The sequence below is a fragment of the Camelus ferus genome, chromosome 3, assembly GCF_009834535.1.
Source record: "Camelus ferus isolate YT-003-E chromosome 3, BCGSAC_Cfer_1.0, whole genome shotgun sequence".
Classification (NCBI taxonomy): domain Eukaryota; kingdom Metazoa; phylum Chordata; class Mammalia; order Artiodactyla; family Camelidae; genus Camelus; species Camelus ferus.
This window is the reverse complement of record NC_045698.1, coordinates 36,297,163-36,316,121: the sequence shown is the minus strand read 5'-3', so window position 1 is coordinate 36,316,121 and position 18,959 is coordinate 36,297,163. Positions and strand designations below refer to the sequence as shown.

At 36.5% G+C, this 18,959-nt stretch overlaps 1 protein-coding gene across 1 annotated transcript in view; it reads left to right on the top strand.

The window, feature by feature from the left end:
• Positions 1 to 1,943: 1,943 nt before the first annotated feature.
• IL6ST (interleukin 6 signal transducer) overlaps positions 1,944 to 18,959 on the top strand; it is a 50,864-nt gene continuing 33,848 nt past the window's right edge. The window contains exons 1-3 of the mRNA XM_032472392.1: positions 1,944 to 2,152; positions 14,073 to 14,151; positions 18,068 to 18,373. Of these exons, the coding sequence (XP_032328283.1) occupies positions 14,088 to 14,151; positions 18,068 to 18,373 (370 nt within the window). The 5' untranslated portion in view covers positions 1,944 to 2,152; positions 14,073 to 14,087. The remainder of the gene's footprint in view (positions 2,153 to 14,072; positions 14,152 to 18,067; positions 18,374 to 18,959) is intronic.

Genomic DNA, 18,959 nt, shown 5'->3' with positions numbered 1-18,959 from the left:
ATTAATAGTCACTTTCCCCTCCTTATCTTCGCATTTTGACAGGGCTTTCTAATTATAAACTCTTATCCTGAAAGTAGTTGTTTCAGGATTTGTACCCTACAGAGGTATCTGCAAAGCCCTGTAATTCCAGCCAAAGGGAGAACGGCTCTTACTGTTCTGAAAAATCTTTCTCCAATATTGATTCATTCTTTTAGCCTAGGATTTTAACCAACCCCACAAAATGTGAGTTTCTTAGCAGTTAGGGCTGGGCTTAGCCAATAAAAAGATATCCACAAAAGAACTCAGTCTTTAGCTTTCCTGAAGTGTATAAGGCAGGCTAGTGTGCTGCGAGATATTGATCTCTTCTATCTACTCTCTATGTCAGAGAAGTATCATCATTTTCAGTATACTCTAATACAAAAAGGATGGGAAAGCATTGACGTAGGAGACACTCACTAATGATAGCTGTTGGCATTTACTGGGCACCTATTATGTGCTAAGAACTTAATGTATTTAACTCATTTAACCCTTGCAGCACTCTTGTTAAGTTGGTACCATTATTCTCATTTGGTTGATGAAGAAACTGAGAAGACCTGTGTAAGGTCACATACATGGGAAGTGGCAGCAGCAGGATTCAAACAGAAGCAATTTGGAACCAGAAGCTACACTTAACCACTAAGTTGCCCCTAAATAAATGTTTGCTAGCTCTAAATAAAAATTTTAATCTAACAATATTTTAAAACAAACTCATATAAAATTAACACCCCCGTAAATGGCACAGCTAGAATACAGTGCAGTCACACTCTGCAGGTTAGATACAGGATGACAGGGAGCAGGGAGCAGCAAGAGCTGAACACAACGGAGCTTTGTCTCTCTTACAGCACCATCCCCAAGCTTGCCTGTGACTCCTTTAGCAGCAGACACATAGCAGGCCCACTTTTCTGTCTTTTAAAAATTATCCCATCAACTAAGAGATCATAGTTTGGTCTGTGTTTTACTTTAAATCCCCAATATAATGAAGAACCTTTTAATTGTTAATTTATGGGTATTATTTGTTTAAGTACATTAAGCCATTATTGCCTGCATCTCTTCCACAAAAGGGTCTGGCTTTGGGTGTGTTTCTTTACACACACACACACACACACACACACACACACACACCCCTTATCTTTTAAGCATCTCATCTTGCTTTGGGGAAAAAAAAATAGATCAAACTGAGCCTGAAGGTCCATTTTCCAGTCTAGGGGTGGGGAAGAGGGTGTTTGTACTGAAATTGGTTTTTACTCGGTATTTTTATCACAGATTGGGAGGTACAAACCGCAAGAAAAACTAGTTTCTTGGCGTGTCATCAATTCTGGGGTTCACTGATCACTCAAAACTCATTTACTAATTTAAAAACATATATCGTGGCAAGGTTCGTTTACATAAGACTTGGACCGAAGCCGGCGCCGCCACAATCTGCGGTCATCTCGTGTGGAGTCATGGCCACCGAGCCCTGCACTTTTCGCGAGGAGCTCCCACGCCTCCCTGGTCCCCAAGGACGCCCAGCGGTCCCTCGGGGAAGGCCTTGAAGGGAGGCCGAAAGGGCCGCGGCAACAATAGACGGCGACAGGCGCTGGCAGCACCCGGGCTTCAGTTCACGACCCCGTTATTCCACGGAAGAATGGAACATTCCACTCCTTCCGCCCGCAGTGGGGAGGTGGGGGGAACCCTTCGATCTCGTCTGGGAGAGGCGACGCGGGCGCAGCCACCGGAATCCGGGACGCCGGGAACCGCGTTACGGGAATCGCAGCCGCTCGGAGTGCCGCCCACTCGTTTTCGGGCGGCCGCTGATCCAATGACGGGGCGCGCTGGGTCTCTCGGGGACCAATCAGCGTAAGGATCCCAAGTCCGAGGGGCGGGGCGTGACGGGGCGCCGCGGGGCGGAGTCAGGGGGCGCATCGCCTGCGGGAGGAGGGCAGCGTGCAGCGTCTGCTGGGAAGAGCCGGGAGCCAGCCGGACCCGGGACGAGGCACCGACAGGCCGCGGAGTAGCTAGGGGGACGCCCGGGCGCAGCTGCGCTGGGGGCCGTGCCGCGGCTGGTAGCCAACTGGCCCGGCCCGGCCCGGCCCGGCCCAGGGACGAGAGGGACGTGCGCTGTGAGACGCGGAGGAGCGAGGCGCCTCGGCCTGAGGTAAGGAGGGCCGGTGGCCGAGTTGAAGGGCCGTGTAGCGGAAGGGTAAGGGCTGGGTCGGGGCAGACGGGCCAGGGGACCTAGCCCTCGAGGGGGCCACCTTTCCACGGGAGAGGGGCACCCCCCGGCGGCGGCGCGCGCCCCAAACTTGTTACCCTAGCCTGGAAATCCCCACATTCCTTCCTCTCCCCGTTCCCGTACCTCCGAATTTGATATCCACAACGTTGTCACCTAGATTTCTCCACCCTAAGTACAAACCTCACCTCCCACACCACACACACACACGCGCGCGCGCACACACACACACACACACACAGGCACAAACCTTTCTTAAGCTCCCGCCCCCAAACGCGATTCTGAGTCGTACCCCTTTTTAGTTACCAAATCCGTACCCCTTTTTAGTTACCAAATCCCCTCTTTTCCCCGGCCCCCTTTCCATCTCCCTTTAAATTCCACTAGCCTCTCACTTGGCCCTTCGTTTTCTGCCCGGAGGTCAGTTTTCCTTCCCTAAAGCCATCTTTTCGTCTTTAAATTGTAACGTTTCAGCATTGCTGAAAGTTCACACCATACTTTAAAAAGCCCTGACTGACGTCCCTTTTCTTCTGGTCGTTACACGTTCCGGGCCGCATGATCCCACAAACCACTGTATCCTAAAGGCGCCGAGTTGTCTTGAAAATTTCACCCCCTCCCCCAAGCTTAGAGGTTTTTCCAAGCAACAGGGTTCTGTTTTTCAGTTTATTTTCCAAACTGAAAAAATACCACAGCTTAAAAGTGAGGCTTGCCACTTTTATTCTTTCCCTTTTTTCTTCAGAAGGAAACCCATTTCGGTTTGATTTGTGTAGTATTGGGCGTTTAAGTGATTATACTGCGTTAAAATAATTAATTGTTAGAATGCTAGGATGAATATTCTGAAAGATTAGAGTGTTTGGTTTAGTCAGTGCTGTAAACAAACTCTTTAGACTGTGTGACTGCCAGATTCAAGTTGGAACAACTCTTAATTTGAAATTACTGACTCAGATCATCATATGAGCCGTTCGCCATTATCCTAATTTCTTAAATTCATGTTAATTCCTATTTGGAAGTATTTTTGAACTATAAACTGGAATTCTGCATTTATAGGACCACTTGGTATTAAGGTAAATTGTGCTTTACAGCTGTTTCTCTTTGAGGGTAATTTTGAACACTTGTTTTTAATCACAGGTGGAAGGAAAAAGTTACGGGATGGAGAAAGTGTCAGAAAAGGAGGATAAGTTTTGTAGCAGAATTTTTCCCTCATCCCAATTCTGTATTATTGACAATACTATACATGTTTAATTTTCTCAGAGGTAATTTAGAGTATTGTAAATACACAGCTTACTTAATATGTTTTCTTATGTAATAAAAAAAAGTGTATAGTCACTTATGATCGCTCTGTTTTCAATTTATTTAGTATTTTTCCAAGGGAATTTGCACTTCAATTAAACGTTAGGGTGGATGTTGATTGTCATATACCTGTACAGTACCCACTTTATAGAGAAGGAAACAAGCTCAGAGTCCCTGTGAAACCTAGATCTATGTAAATCCAAATCCTGTACTCCCAATCCATCATTTCATCATGCTGATACATTTTTCATAGAGGATCCACTGCTACAATTTGGTTTAGAAATTTAAGGACTCCTCATAACTCCTCTGCAGGGAGAATTTTTTCCCCCAGAAGCTAGCAATTTATTTTAATGGGAGTCAGAATTCCCTGGCGCTAATACATTTGCAGCTTGGCTCCTAGAGAAGCATGGAATGTTCACACAGTCTTCTCCATATCTTTGATTGCAAAGGCATTTTGATTAGAGTTGAAGTTTCTACTGAGCTTTATTATTTTACATAATGAATACTAAGCAGTTAGTACTTGCTGTAGAAACTCAGAAAGATGCATGAGATGTTGTCAGGACCTTCAGAGAGTTTTCAGAAATTGGGTTGACAATTGTTTTGTGAAAAATTATAAGGATGAAGGCAGTTTTAATTAAATGCAGAGTGATACAGAAGATGCTATAGATATTTAAATTAGGGAGTAGTCATTTAAGGGTTGGAATGATCAAAGAATTTACTAGAGGTCAGCCTTGAAACCAGGTAGGATTTGGAAAAAGGGAAAAATGAAGGGAGCCCATTCCAAATAGAGGTCTATGCAGAAAGGGTCAGAAATAACCATGGTATATATGAATTCTAATAACCAATACACGTGTAATGCTTATCTTGTGTTGTTGTTTTGAGCACTTTGCTTTTAATAATTCATTTAATCCTTATAGCCCTATGAAGTAGATCTTATTATCCTCCTTTTATAAAAAAGGAAGCCGAGGCACAGAGGGTTAATTCAACTTGCCCGGTGCCACACGGCTAATAAGTGATAGATCCAAAATGTATACCTAGACAGCCTGGCTTCAGAATCTGAGCTCCTATCCATGACACATACACTGCCTCTTCAGATAGTATACTTGAGTGACAGTAGCTAGAATAATATGGCCACACCAGAATATCTTTTAAAACCCATTCTTAATTGTCCACTGTGTGCCTCTGAGCACGTTAGATTCTCAGGATATCAAGACATATAAATGAATAATTACAATACAGTGTTATGAATTCTATTAGGAAACTATATACAAGTGCATTGGGAGCAAAGATGTTTGTGGGAGTGGGGGAAAATTCCACAGAAGAGATGATGTTTCATCTGAGTTATAGACAGTGCAAAGCAGAGTTTGGGAAAGGACTTTCTAAAAGCAAAGAATAGCATACATAGAAGCACAAATTCTGAAATAAAGTGTGTTAAAGCTTAGTCGTCGTCTTGGCTTGAGCTTAAAGTCTGTAAGGGGTGGCTAGTAGGGTATGGTAAAAGGTAAGATCCAGTTGTGTATGGCATGATGAAGTCAAGTAAAATGAAGAGCTTAAATATTTTCTTTGCATTTGGGAAACTACAAAAATAACTTCAGCATGATCAGAGTAGAAACCAGATTGCTTGCTGTTCTTTCTAGAGCTTGAAGGCCAAATCTGAGTAGAGGTTTGTTTTTTTATATATTTAAATATTGTAGAAGATAGATTGGAAAGCACAGTGTAACTGAATTTTTAGATTCTTAAATAGCTAAAATATTTGGCGTTATTAGTCACCCTTTAAAACGCTTTTGAGGAAAAGTGACAAATTTAAAGTGTTTTAGATTCATCCACGAGTAATGTTCAGGATGATTTGGAGGGAAGAAAGAGGCCAGAAGCAGGAAGGCAGTTATAAGTATTGAGGTGATCAGTGCCTAAATTAGGTTGGTCTTGGCAGATGGTGAAAAAGAAATGACAAATGGGAAAGATTATGAAAGAAGACGGAATAAGATTTGTAACTGAGAAAAGCTAGAGTGTAATGGATAGGTAAGGAATAATGATGGACCCCATTGACTTAGGCAATTAAGAAAGGTAAATGTTTTTAGATAGGGAAAAAAGATAAGTAATGTGATTTTTTTTTAAAAGGTGTGCATTTATGTCTTTATGTGTGCATGAGAATGTGTGTATGTTTATATTGTTTTTAGACCTGTTAAACTTATTTGCATCAGAGGCAGAATATCCAAGATAATAACATTTCACTGAAGTTTTAGGAAAGGTCTCAATCAGAATGTTTGAAATTATTTTGTTTGAAGGTAGTGATTGAAGTCATACATTTTCAAAGAAGTTGGTAATTTGAAAGAATAGTAAATGGCAAATACTTTTGGCTACACTCATAGCCAGGAGATAAAACCTAGCAGAGAATTCAGTGATGAGACAGTAGAGGAGATAAAGGAAAGAAATTCAGCCACATGGTATGGTTACATAGAAACCAAGAGATAGGAGAAATTCAAGAAGCAGAGATGATCAGCAATGAGAAAAGCTTCAGAAGCACTTGTGATGTTGTCACAACGGCTGTAGTCTCTTTTTAAATTTTATATCTAGTATATCTTAGGGAGATTTCTTGAGAAATGTTATGAATAAGAGGGCTCTCATCTCTTGAAATTTGGCCATAGTATAGATTATTGTTTTAAAGCTGAATGTATACATACCCATAGCAGGAGCTTCATTCCTTTCAGCACAATACATCTTTTACGCTGTTAAAATTTGAATTGTCTGCCTCCAAATTTTCATTTGCTTCTGAAGTTAATCAGTTTCATTGTTTTCATTACTTCTGAATAGTGCATTTCATATTGGTCTTCTGTTTTTGTTTGGATGTTCTGTTTTATGTGTCTCTCTTAACGCCAAGTAGTTTCAGGTAGCACAACTCTGGTTTTAGACTGGCATGCGCTGGGATTCTGTCATTGGTAGTCTACAGCTATAGAGTAAAAGATGATGTATAGCTTGTGTTTATGCTGTTTTCTCTGTCCAGATAACCTTTACTCATTTCATGATGGGCTGTCCTGGGCCCTGTCTGAACTGGGTTTTCTCTATGCTCCTGTTGCACTCTGCGTATTCTACCCCTCTAAACTTTGAACTACTTACGGGCAAGAACTGTTTATTTGGCTTCAACTGTATTTGTAATGTTTTATTTCTTAGGCTGTGGTGAGAACACGGATGGTCACCAAAGTACTTTTTAAACTTTTTTGTATGTCTTAAACAGTCAGTGATAATTTGTAAAAGGCCTTTTCTAACTCTAAGGTCATAAACCTACTCTGTATTTTCTTCCAGCAGTCCTGCAATTTTGTTTTTCATTAATCAATCTGGAGTCTATGTGTCAGTGATGAAGTAGGGCTGTTTATTTTTTTGTTTGTGGAGCCAGTTGTCCAAATACTATTTATTGAATAGTCCTTTATTTCCTCGGTAATATGAGATGTCTTTTTTTCCCATAATATATTAAATTCTTATATATACATGGGTCTGTTTCTGGACTTTTTGTTTTGTACTTGATTTAATTGTCTATTGCTGTTAGTGCCGAGCTTTACTTGCTGTAACTTTATAGTATGTCTTAATAGGTGGTACATCAAGTATTGTGTTTACTCTTTTTGAAAATTGGCTTTTGGCTATTCTCTAATATTTTATGTGAAGTTTTAAATTGGTTTGTAAAGTTTCATAGTAAACCACTTTGCAATTTGGATTAAAATTGTATTGCATTAATGTCGTAATTTGTGAAGAACTGATGCTCTATATAGTGAACCTTTTAGAAAAGTTTTGTAGTTTTCTCCATAAACTTCTCTCATAGTTCTGATGTGATTTTTTTTCCCTAGATGTATTAGTTTTTGATATGATTGTGAATAGGATTTTTTCTATCCCATTTTCTAATTGGTTATTATTGGTATATAGGAGAGGGGTATTTTGATGATCTTTCATTCAGCTATTATGCTAAAGTCTCAGTAGTCTTAATAGTTTGTAGTTTGATTCTTTTTGTTGATAGGTGATCATGTCATCTACAAGTTTTTCTTTTTCCATTTTAATATATCATTTATTTGGTTTTTTTTTAAATATTTTTGTTTAAGCCCTCTAGAACAATGTTGAATAAGAGATGACTTCAAGCTTCTTGTTTGAATCCTGACTTTAATAGGAATACTTCTCATTTTTATCTTTAAATAAGATGTTTACTATAGGTTTCTGATAAAGTACTGTGGCAGCAAGAGCTGCAGTGATAACGGCTGTTACCATTTATTGAGTATATAGTATGAGGCAGATTGAGTCTAAGCGCTTTATGTGTAGTGACTTATTTAATCTTGACAGAAGTCCTCTGTAGTATATGGATAGGTGGTGGTGTTACCTTCATTTTTACAGACAAGAAAAATGAAAGTGAACCATATTAAATAACTTGCCTACGATGTTTTATTAAAAATAGAGGAGCTGGGATTTGAATACAGGCAGTCTGATTACAGAGTCCATCCTCTTCTTTGTTATATACTTCATCAAGATAAGGATGGTCTCTTTCAGTCTTAGTTTTCTGACACTTCGTTGTTATTTTAAAATTTTAAAGGAACAATGTTGAATGTTGTCAGATACTTTTTAAGCATCTAGTGGAATAATTGTGTAGTTTTCTTTAATCTGTTAATAAATATACTGGATAACATTAGTGTCTTTTCTCCTGTGGAACCACACTTGTGTTTTTAGGCAAAATACTTAGTATTTATGGGGGGTTTTGTTTGTTTGCTTTCAAATACATTGGTAGAACAAATTTGTGCTTTAATTCAGCTTTTTCACCAACTCATAATAGTGTGACAATAGTTTTATTGTGTAATTCTTGTTTGATTTGGTATCCAAATGACTATGCTACTTGTACTTCCGGCCAAAATGGGATTACAAGATTAAGATTTACTCTCCTGTCTGAACAACCATGAAACAGAAAAAAAAATACATAAAACAATGATAAGACATTGGACACTGGATGATGAAAGCAGGGATCTTGAGATGAGAAACAAATGAGGTGGGACCCTGTGATTGAACTAGCCTACTGCCAACTGTTACAACTGTGTTCTACATGTTCAAAAAGTTAAATAGAGTTATAGAAGTTATGAAGAAGACTCAAATTAAACTTCTAGAGATGAAAAGTACACTAGTTAGGGTTAATGGCAGATTAGGCATTGCAGAGGAAAAGGTTAGTAAACTTAAAAGACACAACAGTAGAAATTATCATTAAAAAAACTGAGAAAAAAAGAAAAAAATGAGCTGATCATCAGTGCGCTGCAGGACTACTTAAAGCACCCTGATACACATGTTATTGGAATCCGCAAAAAAGGATGGGAGCAAGAGGGGCAGACAAAAATAGATTTAAAGAAATAATGGCCAGAAGTTTTCCAGAATTGATAAAAACTATAAACCAGTTCCAAGAAACTCAACAAGCTCTAAGCACAGAAAACATGATGAAAACTACACCAAGGTGCACCACAATCAGATTTCTGAAAACTAGTGATAAAACTAGTTATAAAAAATTTATGTGTATCCAGCGGGGAAAAATAGACCTTTTATACAAAAGAACAAAAATAAGCCTAATAACAGATTTCTTATTGGGAACAATGCAAGTGAGAAGTTAGTGGAGCTACATTTTTTAAGTACTGAAAGATCAATTGAGAATTTATATGCGATGAAAATATCTATTAAAATGATAACGAATTTTTAAAATTTGAATTAAAAACATTTTAAATAGTTGATACTCAGTTAATATAATATAGATAAGACTAGCGTTTTGCAAATTTATTCATAGTAACACTGTATTTTGTATGACATGATGTAAAAGATACCCATATTGAAATTTGCCCCATCCTGATCCCTGCTCAGCTTCTTTATTCAGCAAGTATCACTTTGCCTTCTATTTGTCAGTTGTAGTTCATCTAGTATTCTCCAGTTGTAATAGTAATGTTACTATAGTAACAAAGTTTATACTGATAATCTTCCTCGTACACAGTGTAAACCTGAATTTATTATTCATGCTTTTTTCATTCTATCCTAATTTTTATCAAGTCAAAAAGAAAAAACTCAAAAATCACAATCCATAGGAATAAAATAATTTATAAAGGGCTAACCTATTAAATATTTATCAATTATAACCACTGCTTTTTCTCCCACTTGAGAAAATCTGTGATAATTAAGGTAAATGAGAATGAACAGCTGTAAGGATAATCTTGGATTTGTTCTTATTTTTTAGCTAAATCACTCATAAATTTTGTTACTTATAGTAGTGAATTACTTATGATGCATCTTGTAACTCCTTTCAACACATTATTATGTTGAAATCACCATAGTTGAATTGCTGCTGGGTAGAACAACCACTCAGTTCTTGGAATAAACCTTTCCTATATCTGTGGTTAGTAGTCATGTTTTGATTTCATAGAAGCTTTGAAGATAACATGTAGATTTGAAGGAAAATCAGTATATGCAATATGTGTTTATAATATATGCATAGAAATTCTGCAAGAGATGAGAAAGGATAGTGCCAATAATAAAATTTAAAATTGAATATTTATTGTCAACACAATGAAAGAAGGGGAAAAATAAGCAGAGTAATGCCAGTTCTGTCAATTTTAAAACAAGCCCCCAGATGAAGTGGATTGTATTACGTGTAGTATTTTAGATAGTACTATTGTGTCTCCATCTCTTAGGTTTGGACTATGAAATCAAGTTCCTTGACAAATACTCCTTTATCACATCTCAATGACAGTCCTTAAAAAATGAGGAAATATTACTTTCTAACTGTTAAAATATGAAACCTACCTTTGCCTGTTTTCCTTTTACTTATGTTTAATGGCACTACTCAGATAAATCTAATTGCTTTGAAGTAATCATAAATAACCTTCATGGGACCTCTTGTTTCAGAGTTTTGTTGTAAGACTGTAGCGCATAGAAAGATTGCCAGTTTTCAGAACTATAAAGAAACCTCTCTGCAATGTGAACAAGGTAGGGTGGGTGGTCAGGATGACATGACCACATACTCCTCTACCAACGTGCTCAGGCTGTTTTTTGTTCTGTTGTTTTGATGAACAGTTGAATGATATTTTGGATTTCTCTAAGACTAAAGTTGGGAAGTAAGGAATAAAGCAGATAGAAGAAAATGGTTCCTGCAACTTAGTTCTTTTAAGCCCTTCCCTGAGACAGTCTATAAACAATTCATTATCCAATAATTTTTGTTACAGATTGACTGTTACGCATTTAGGTAGTATAAAAGTCAAGTTAGTATTTATATTTAGTAAAATAATACTTTGTTCCAAATATAAGACTATGAAGCCCTCATCAAGAAGTTAGTAGTTCTATATGGGAGAGAAAGTTTACACCTTAAATATTTTTAAATTTAAATTATATTTATTTCTGATTAAGTACAAAAGGGTACAACATTGGAAAGGTACAAGGAGTATATGGTAGAGAGTCTTCCTCCCACCCTAGTGTCTCAAACCCCCAGTGGCAGCCAGTATTTGAATTTTTATCCTTCTAGAGATACTTTATCACATAAAAGGGAATGAGTATGTGTATTGTCTTTTATTGTTGTTTTTGCCCACAATAATAAATACACTGTTCTGTACCTTAGCCATGTATTTTAGATATCATTATATATCTGTGCATATAGAACATCCTCTTTTTTTATGACTACATGCATACTGTGTTTGGATATGCCATAATTTACCTAGTTCCCTATTTATGAACATTTAGGTTGCTTCAACCTTTTGCTATTAAAAAGAATGTGGTAGTGAATGACCTTGTACATGTGTTGTTTTGCTCATATCCATAGGATAACATTAGAATTAGAATTATTAGATTCAAGCATATGTGTACTTTAATTTTTTTGATTGATAGTGCAAAACTGGCCATACACCTTACCTGGATAGGTTTTTTGTTTGTTCTTAACTGTCTAATTAACAAACAATAAAATTCACAGTTTTAAGTGTACAATTTGTTGGGAAGGTTATGCCAGTTTGCACTATAACTGGCAGTGCATGATAATGCCTTTATGTCATATTCTCAGAACCCCATGTTGATAACTTTTTAGTTTTTATATCTTTGCCAATACTCAAGATGAGAATGATATCGTGATAGTTTTGTTTGTTTACTGTTATTCCTAAATACAACTTAACATGCAATAAAGTTCACATACCGTAAGTGTACAGTAAATGTTCAGTATCCTAGAATGCTCTCATCTGTCCTTCACTAACCCCCACCACCACCAAAAAAAAAAAAAGGTAGCCACTATTCTGACCTATCTCCATAGATTGTTGGCCTGTTTTTGAACTTCATATAAAGGGACTCATGTAGATTATACATTTTTTTAACTTTTTAAAATTGAAGTATAGTTTACAATGTTGTGTTAGTTTCAGGTGCACAGCAAAGTGATTCAGTTATATATCTATCTTTATTTATCTGTTTTTCAGATTCTTTTCCATTCATTATAGGTTATTATAAGAGATTGAAAAGAGTTCCCTGTCCTTTACCGTAGGTCCTTTTTGCTTATCTGTTTTATATAGTAGTGTGTATATGTTAATCCCAAACTCTTAATTTATCCCTGCTCCCTCACCAACTATACGTTTTTTTGTCTGTTTTTTTTTTCTGTATTATACATGAGATTCAGTCATGTTGTAAGTACCTGTAATTTATTCTTTTTCATTGCTGTGATTCAATTACTTGAATATACCACAATTATCTTTTCTACTACTTAACAGATTTTTGTTTGCTTCTGTTTTCAGCTTTTATGAATAAAACTTCTGTGAGCATTCTTGTACATATCTTGAAGGGATTTAGCCCTGTTTCTTTTGGCTGTTTTCCTTTTCTGGGTAGGTTTTGTTTTTAATTGAGGTCTGATTTTAAACAATAGAATTCACCAACTTGTAGTGAATGGTTTGTTAGGAAACAGTTCTCTCTGCGTCTCTTGCATTTCTTCATGTCTTACGAGCAAAAGCTCTGACTGCCTTTTTTCCAGACTATCTTTTCAAGGATATTGGAAGATAGAAATGGTGGCTCTCCATAAAGCGAAGGGCAGGTTTGCGTATAGCCTTCAAAAACAGAGCTAATGTCTCCCTCCAGCGTTAAGGGCAGGCATGTTTACCGCCATTTTAAAAGATTCAGGTTTCCAAGAAGCTTAGTCTTCCTCTCCTGTGACACAACCCACTACAAGTACAGGTGTTACCTGACTCTTTTCACAGTGCTCTGCGGGATTTGAGGTTCACACAGCTGGCACAAGAAAATGCTGATAACTCTGACTACTACTCCTGGTATGAGTAATAAAGTCATTTGTCTCTGACTCAGGAGTCTCGTGTCTTTGCCAGTATTCATGAACCTGGCAGGCTGACTTGTTAGCTTTACAAGTAGGATCAAATCTCAGAGCCTTCACAGTTCTTGACACAATTTGGTAAATTTTGACGAATGTATAGAATCTTGTTGTCACCACCACAAATCAGGTCATACCACATTTCTGTCATCCTCAGATGTTCCTTTGTGCCCCTTAACATCAATTCCCCTTCCCCACCTCAGCCCCAGACAACCCCTGATCGGCTTTTTGTCACCCTAGTTTTGCCATTTGTTAAGTTTCCTATACATAGAATTTTACGTTACATAGCTTGTTGTGTTTGGCTTCTTTCGTTCAGAATAATGCTCTTGAAAGTCATTCATACTATTACATGTATCACTAGTTTGTTCCCTTTTGTTGCTGAGTGATATTCTGTGGTATCCATCGTTTGGATATTTGTTTATCTATTCACCAGTAGATTGACATTTGGGTTGTTTCTAGTTTGTGACTATTATGAATAAAATGCTATGAACATTTGAGTATGTCTTCATGTGGGCATATATTTTTATTTCTCTTGGGTACTTTCTTAGGAGTGGACATGCTGAGTCTTATGATGTGCTTTTAACTTGGTAAAGAACTGCCAAATTGTTTCCCAGAGTGTCTGTATCATCTTACATTCCTATTTGGTTAGTTTTAATTTGTATCTCATCATGAGTGAGGTTGAAAGTATTTCATTTGTTTGAGTTGCTCGTATTTCCTTCTCTATAAATTTCCTGTTCAACTCAATGTTGTCTTTTTTTTCTCCTAAGTGTTGGAAGTTTTTAGTGATTTGTAGGCATTCTTAATTTATCAGGGGATATTTTTGGTCATGCTATGAATTTTAAACTGTTTTTCCATTTTGTCAAGTATCTTTTGAAGGTGGTAATGGTGGGTTTTGCCATGTAGAAATTTTTCTTTCTGAAGCTCTCAGTCTCACAGATAATTTACTAATAGTACAAGAGTTCATAATACAGAAAGAGAATTTCTCTTTCAGTTAACCTTAAAGTATAAATTATGTTTTCCAGCAATATTTTACATAGCCATAACTTCAGTGGGAATAAAGAAAAGTATTCTGAAGACTTAAAACTTGTTCTCTGCATTCTCATAAGAATTTTACCACCATTTAGAAAACAGATGTACAATGGAAACAAGAGCTTTAGAAATTGTCTTAACTTATTATATGTAATAAGAAAAAATATTTAATATTACATATGTCTTTTACAGAAATATCTATGCAAGATGTTGACATTGCATACTTGGATAGTGCAAGCTTTGTTTATTTTCCTCACTACTGGATCTATAGGTAAGGTTCCTCCCAACCCCCAAAATTAGGTTTATGTATTTTATATGGTTATATAATAATGCTTATATATTTATTCTTTCTAGGATTATTATTGAGAAAACGATATCTTAAAAATGAATTTAAGAAGTAAAAATACTCTTGATAAATTATAATTTGTATAATTTGAGTTAAAAGACACTTAATCACTCAGTAATCCTAAATGCTATTTAGTTATACTAACAATAACTTTAAGATGGGGAAGAGAAAAAAATTACTTTAAATAAAGAAATAGGAGAAAATCTATTGTTTCAGCACTTCACTCCTTAATAGCCAAATGTGTCACTGAGCAGCAGTGTGATTGTGACACCAGAATGAAGAGGTCACTTAGAGCAGTATTGCTCAGACTGATACACAGCTTGATGCTGGTCTGAGAACTGGGTGGTTATTGTTCACAATGAGATAAGCACAGAAATTAAGGAGAAATGTTTAGAAACTCTTTTAACAATTTGACATAGCCATGACATTCAAGCATGTGATCAGTGGACTTGTCTCATCAAATATAAAACAAAAGTCTGTCTGTGAAAGATTGGGAGAAAAAAACCTAAACTGATCCTTCACCAGGATCGTAGTTGGAGAATCACTGCTCTAAATCAAACCCTCTTCAAATCCAGGAATGCAACCTCTTTTTAAACACTTCAAGTGGCACAAACTTTATGTTGAAATTTTTTCTTATTTAGAAAGCCTTTCCTTATTCTTGAACCCAAAAATTCCTCCTGTAACTTTTTCTCATTAATTGTTCTAAAGAAAGCTTCTAAAGTAAGAAATCCTTCTAAGGTAAGCCCACTTTACTTTCCCACTGTTGAACTCTCTAAGTATTGAAGGATTGCTTTCCTGTGTCTCTAACTCCTCTCTTCCCCAAACTAAACTTACCCAGTTGTCCTAATTCTTTACAGGACTTGGTTTCCAACCCTGCATGTCCAGGTTACCCTCCTGATTATTCTCTTGGTTTCCCATATCAGATTTAGACTGTAATACCATCCACCTCTCCCATTTACTGGCTGTGAGACTTTGTCCAGTCGCTTAATCTGTGTCTCAGTTTCCTGCTCTGTAAGAGAGGGATAATAATGGTCCCTAACTCCTGGGGTTATTGTGAGAATTAAATGAGTTAATATACAGAAGGCATTTGGACAGTGCCTGGCCACAGGAAGCATAAAAATGTAAGTGTCAGAACTAGATATGGTCTGAGTATAGTGACTTTATTACTTTGATCTGAACATCATTTTTATTAAAGCAACATAGGATTTTTTTGCCAGCTAAGATGTAGACCCCATTTCTTTGTGGAAGGAGTATCAGTCACTTTATAAGACAAGCTTGTGGGATGGTATACATATATAGATGTGACCTTCTTTGGAAAATAGGGTCTGCCGCAAGGACTGAGGACAGATACTTTAGCATACTACTCAAGACCTCCCTCTTGTTGACTTTTTTTCTTAGTCAGTGACTTTTATATATGAGTAGTCAACCAATTTAAAAATCTGTTAGTTTAAATCTGTGAATTTGTTTTTATAGAAGAACAGTAGCTAAGTATCAAGAGTTTCATAATGTTCATTCTAATATCTGTTGTAGTATATTGTAATCCACAATTCTTCATCTTGTCTATATGGATATCCCAACTAACTTTATCCAGTACTTTTTTTTTTAATTAAAATGCTATATTTCTAAAATTCAATCTCAAGTGTCCTGGTAGCCCTATAAAAATGGGCTTCATTTGGCATTGGATGGTTTCAGTGAGCCTGTTTTTCACTTTGAAAACTGGAACATTTGCCCAGTTCTGGTACTTCTCTTATTCTATGTAATTAAAAATTATTGAGTGTCTGGTTATATCTTATGTTCTTTAGCACTCCAAAGTATATTTCATATTTACAGTTTCCTCTAATCACTGTGGAGAAAGTGAAACAGGAATGATTTTACCAAGGTCTAGGGAGTAAAGTAAGGTTTAGGGAGTTTCAAAGACTGGCTCAGTATCATAAGGTAACTTATTAGTATGCCACAAGGTGGAAATTTAGAGTAATTTGTGCACATGACTTACAGTAAACATGTATAAATAATATCAAAGTCATGTAACTAGGCCACATTATAAGTTTTCAGACAAAGAAGCAGACATTCTGACTCTGGACCTTATGGGCTTTATGAGAGGTCTCAGGATTTCATTTGGGAGTGTAATTTTGACTGCAAAAAATGTTTTTAATTCATCATGCTGACTTTGAGACGTATGGAAATGAGAAAATAATTGTTTAGCTCTTTTAAAGTAGTTTTATCCTTTGTGCAGTGTAGCTTGGGACCAAGTTGGGAATTAGAAGAATCTGGCTGTTAATTGAGGTTGACTCTAAAATGACTCTGTAAAAGTGTCTCAGTTTTCTTTATAAAATAAAGGGTTGAAGTAAATGATCACCAAGGTTTTTCTCAGTTTCATAATTCTGTGATTCCTGTGCCTTTTTACCTTAACTGCTAGAACCAGACACCCCTAAGGGACTCTTCAGACCCCATCAATGTGACTAGATTACTTGTCTTTGGAGAGTAATAGTAATGATAATAGGCTACCATTTATTGGAGGCCTTTTGAATACTAGGCATCGTGGTAGGTTCTTTACATAAGTAATTTCTGATCTCAGAAAACTCTTCAAGATAGCCATTATTAACTTCATTTTCCAAATGAGGAAACTGACACTCAGCTAGAACTTCAAATTCCATTGGCAGATGGGATTCACTAGAGAAAGCTGCCTTAAATTTCTGGACAGTGAGAATAGAGAAAGAGAATAGAGCCATGCCAAATAGAAGAATTTTTGTCTTGATGGTAATAGGTAGCCATTAAATAATTTAAAATAGGAAAATGGCATAATCAATTTTGAATAACTCTGGAGCGGTATGTAGGGTAAACTGGAAGGTGGTCAAATTGTGGTATTAATATGATGGCCTGAGCTTCAGCAGCCAAAATGGGGTTGGTGAGAAGAGGTTGATCTACGTTTAAAAATATAGAACCAGCAAGACTTGGACTATTGGAGGAGGCTAATTAGAGAGAGATGTTGAAGTACCATAAGGTTATCTGGCCTAGATGACTAGATGGCAGTGGTGCTGTTAGCAGAAGTAGAGAAGTAAGAATAAGAAAGATAAGTTTGGAAGGGACTCTGATGCGTGTAGTTTTAGACATGTTCATTTTGAAGTACCTACAGGATATCTCAGGTGGATGTGTCTTATAAGCCATTGAAAGCATAGGAAGTTAGGGCCAGAGACAGGGGTTTGGATGTCATCAACATAAAGTAGGTGATAGTTAAAGTATTAGTTGTGTTTTATTTTTTTTATGCAGTCTGATTCTTTGTTTTTAATATGGGATTTTATCTCATACACTTATTGTTAAAACCAATATGTTTGGCCATCTTATTCTATTCTTTCCATTCTTTTATTGCTCCCTTGCTCTTTTCTTTTTCTGATTTTGATATATGAGCAATGTACAGTATCTTTCCATGCCCACATCCACACCTCCAACAGAAGTCAGCACTAGAGAGGAGCAGAGATCACTATCTTCCTGAGGGTCTAATTTGGACACTGGGTCTGAATCGAGGAACAGGATTGGTGGCAGAACAAGTATGAATCATGCTGCAGGCAAACTATATTTCCTAAAGCAAAGTTAGAATAGTATAAAAAGGCCTGAAGCTTGCATAGGATTTTTTAAAAATCCAGCTCCAACTGCCATACAATTTATGTATTTCTTTACATATTTAGGTATTAAATTCTGATCATATTAACTTTTACTGTTTCTTCTTTTTCTGTGCCTTTAGAGAGATTTTAATGAAGATTGAGGGACTGCATTGATACAAAATGTCATTTTATGCCAGAAAAATTCAGTCCATTTTATATTTTCTGTTATTATTCTTTTTCAGGTGAACTTCTAGAACCATGTGGTCATATCAGTCCTGAATCTCCAGTTGTACAACTTGGTTCTAATTTCACGGCAGTTTGTGTGCTAAAGGAAAAATGTATGGATTATTTTCATGTAAATGCTAATTATATTTTCTGGAAAACAAACCATGTTACTGTTCCTTATGAACAGTATACTGTCATAAACAGAACAGCATCTAGTGTCACATTTACAAATATATCTTTATTAAATATTCAACTCACTTGCAACATTCGTACATTTGGACAGATTGATCAGAACGTTTATGGAATCAGGATAATTTCAGGCTGTAAGTTTTGTTTTACTTTTTTCTTACTTCAGTTAATGAATGTCTGTTGTCTGTTGATCTTTATGAAATGCAGTAACTTGTTTGCTCAGTGACTTTATATGTGTTTATTTATTTTTTTAATATGGTAATTCTATGTTTAGTTTTTTGAAGAATCTCCAACTGTTTTCCATAGTGGCTGCACCAAACTGCATTCCCACCAGCAGTGTAGGAGGGTTCCCTTTTCTCCATACCCTCTCCGGCATTTATCGTTTATGGACTTTTAAATGATTAAAAAAAAAAAAGAGTAGAAGTGCAACTGCATTTGCATTACAGATATACTGTAAGCCTAAAGAGTAACACAAGTTTTGTATTTTTCCTGAAATTCAAGCATCTGTCAGTTTTCTAGAGAAATACTTTGACATAAGACATCCCCTGAAAATACTGTTGAATTGATATCTCTGAATGTACTCATAGCAACTTTCATTATCCCTTAACTGCTGAGAAATGCAATGTAAAGCTGCTACCTGAAGAAGGTGAATAAATACTGGAGAGAGTCCTTTTTCTGTGTTGAAGTAAATAAGTAAACTTAGTATGATCTAAGAGTGGA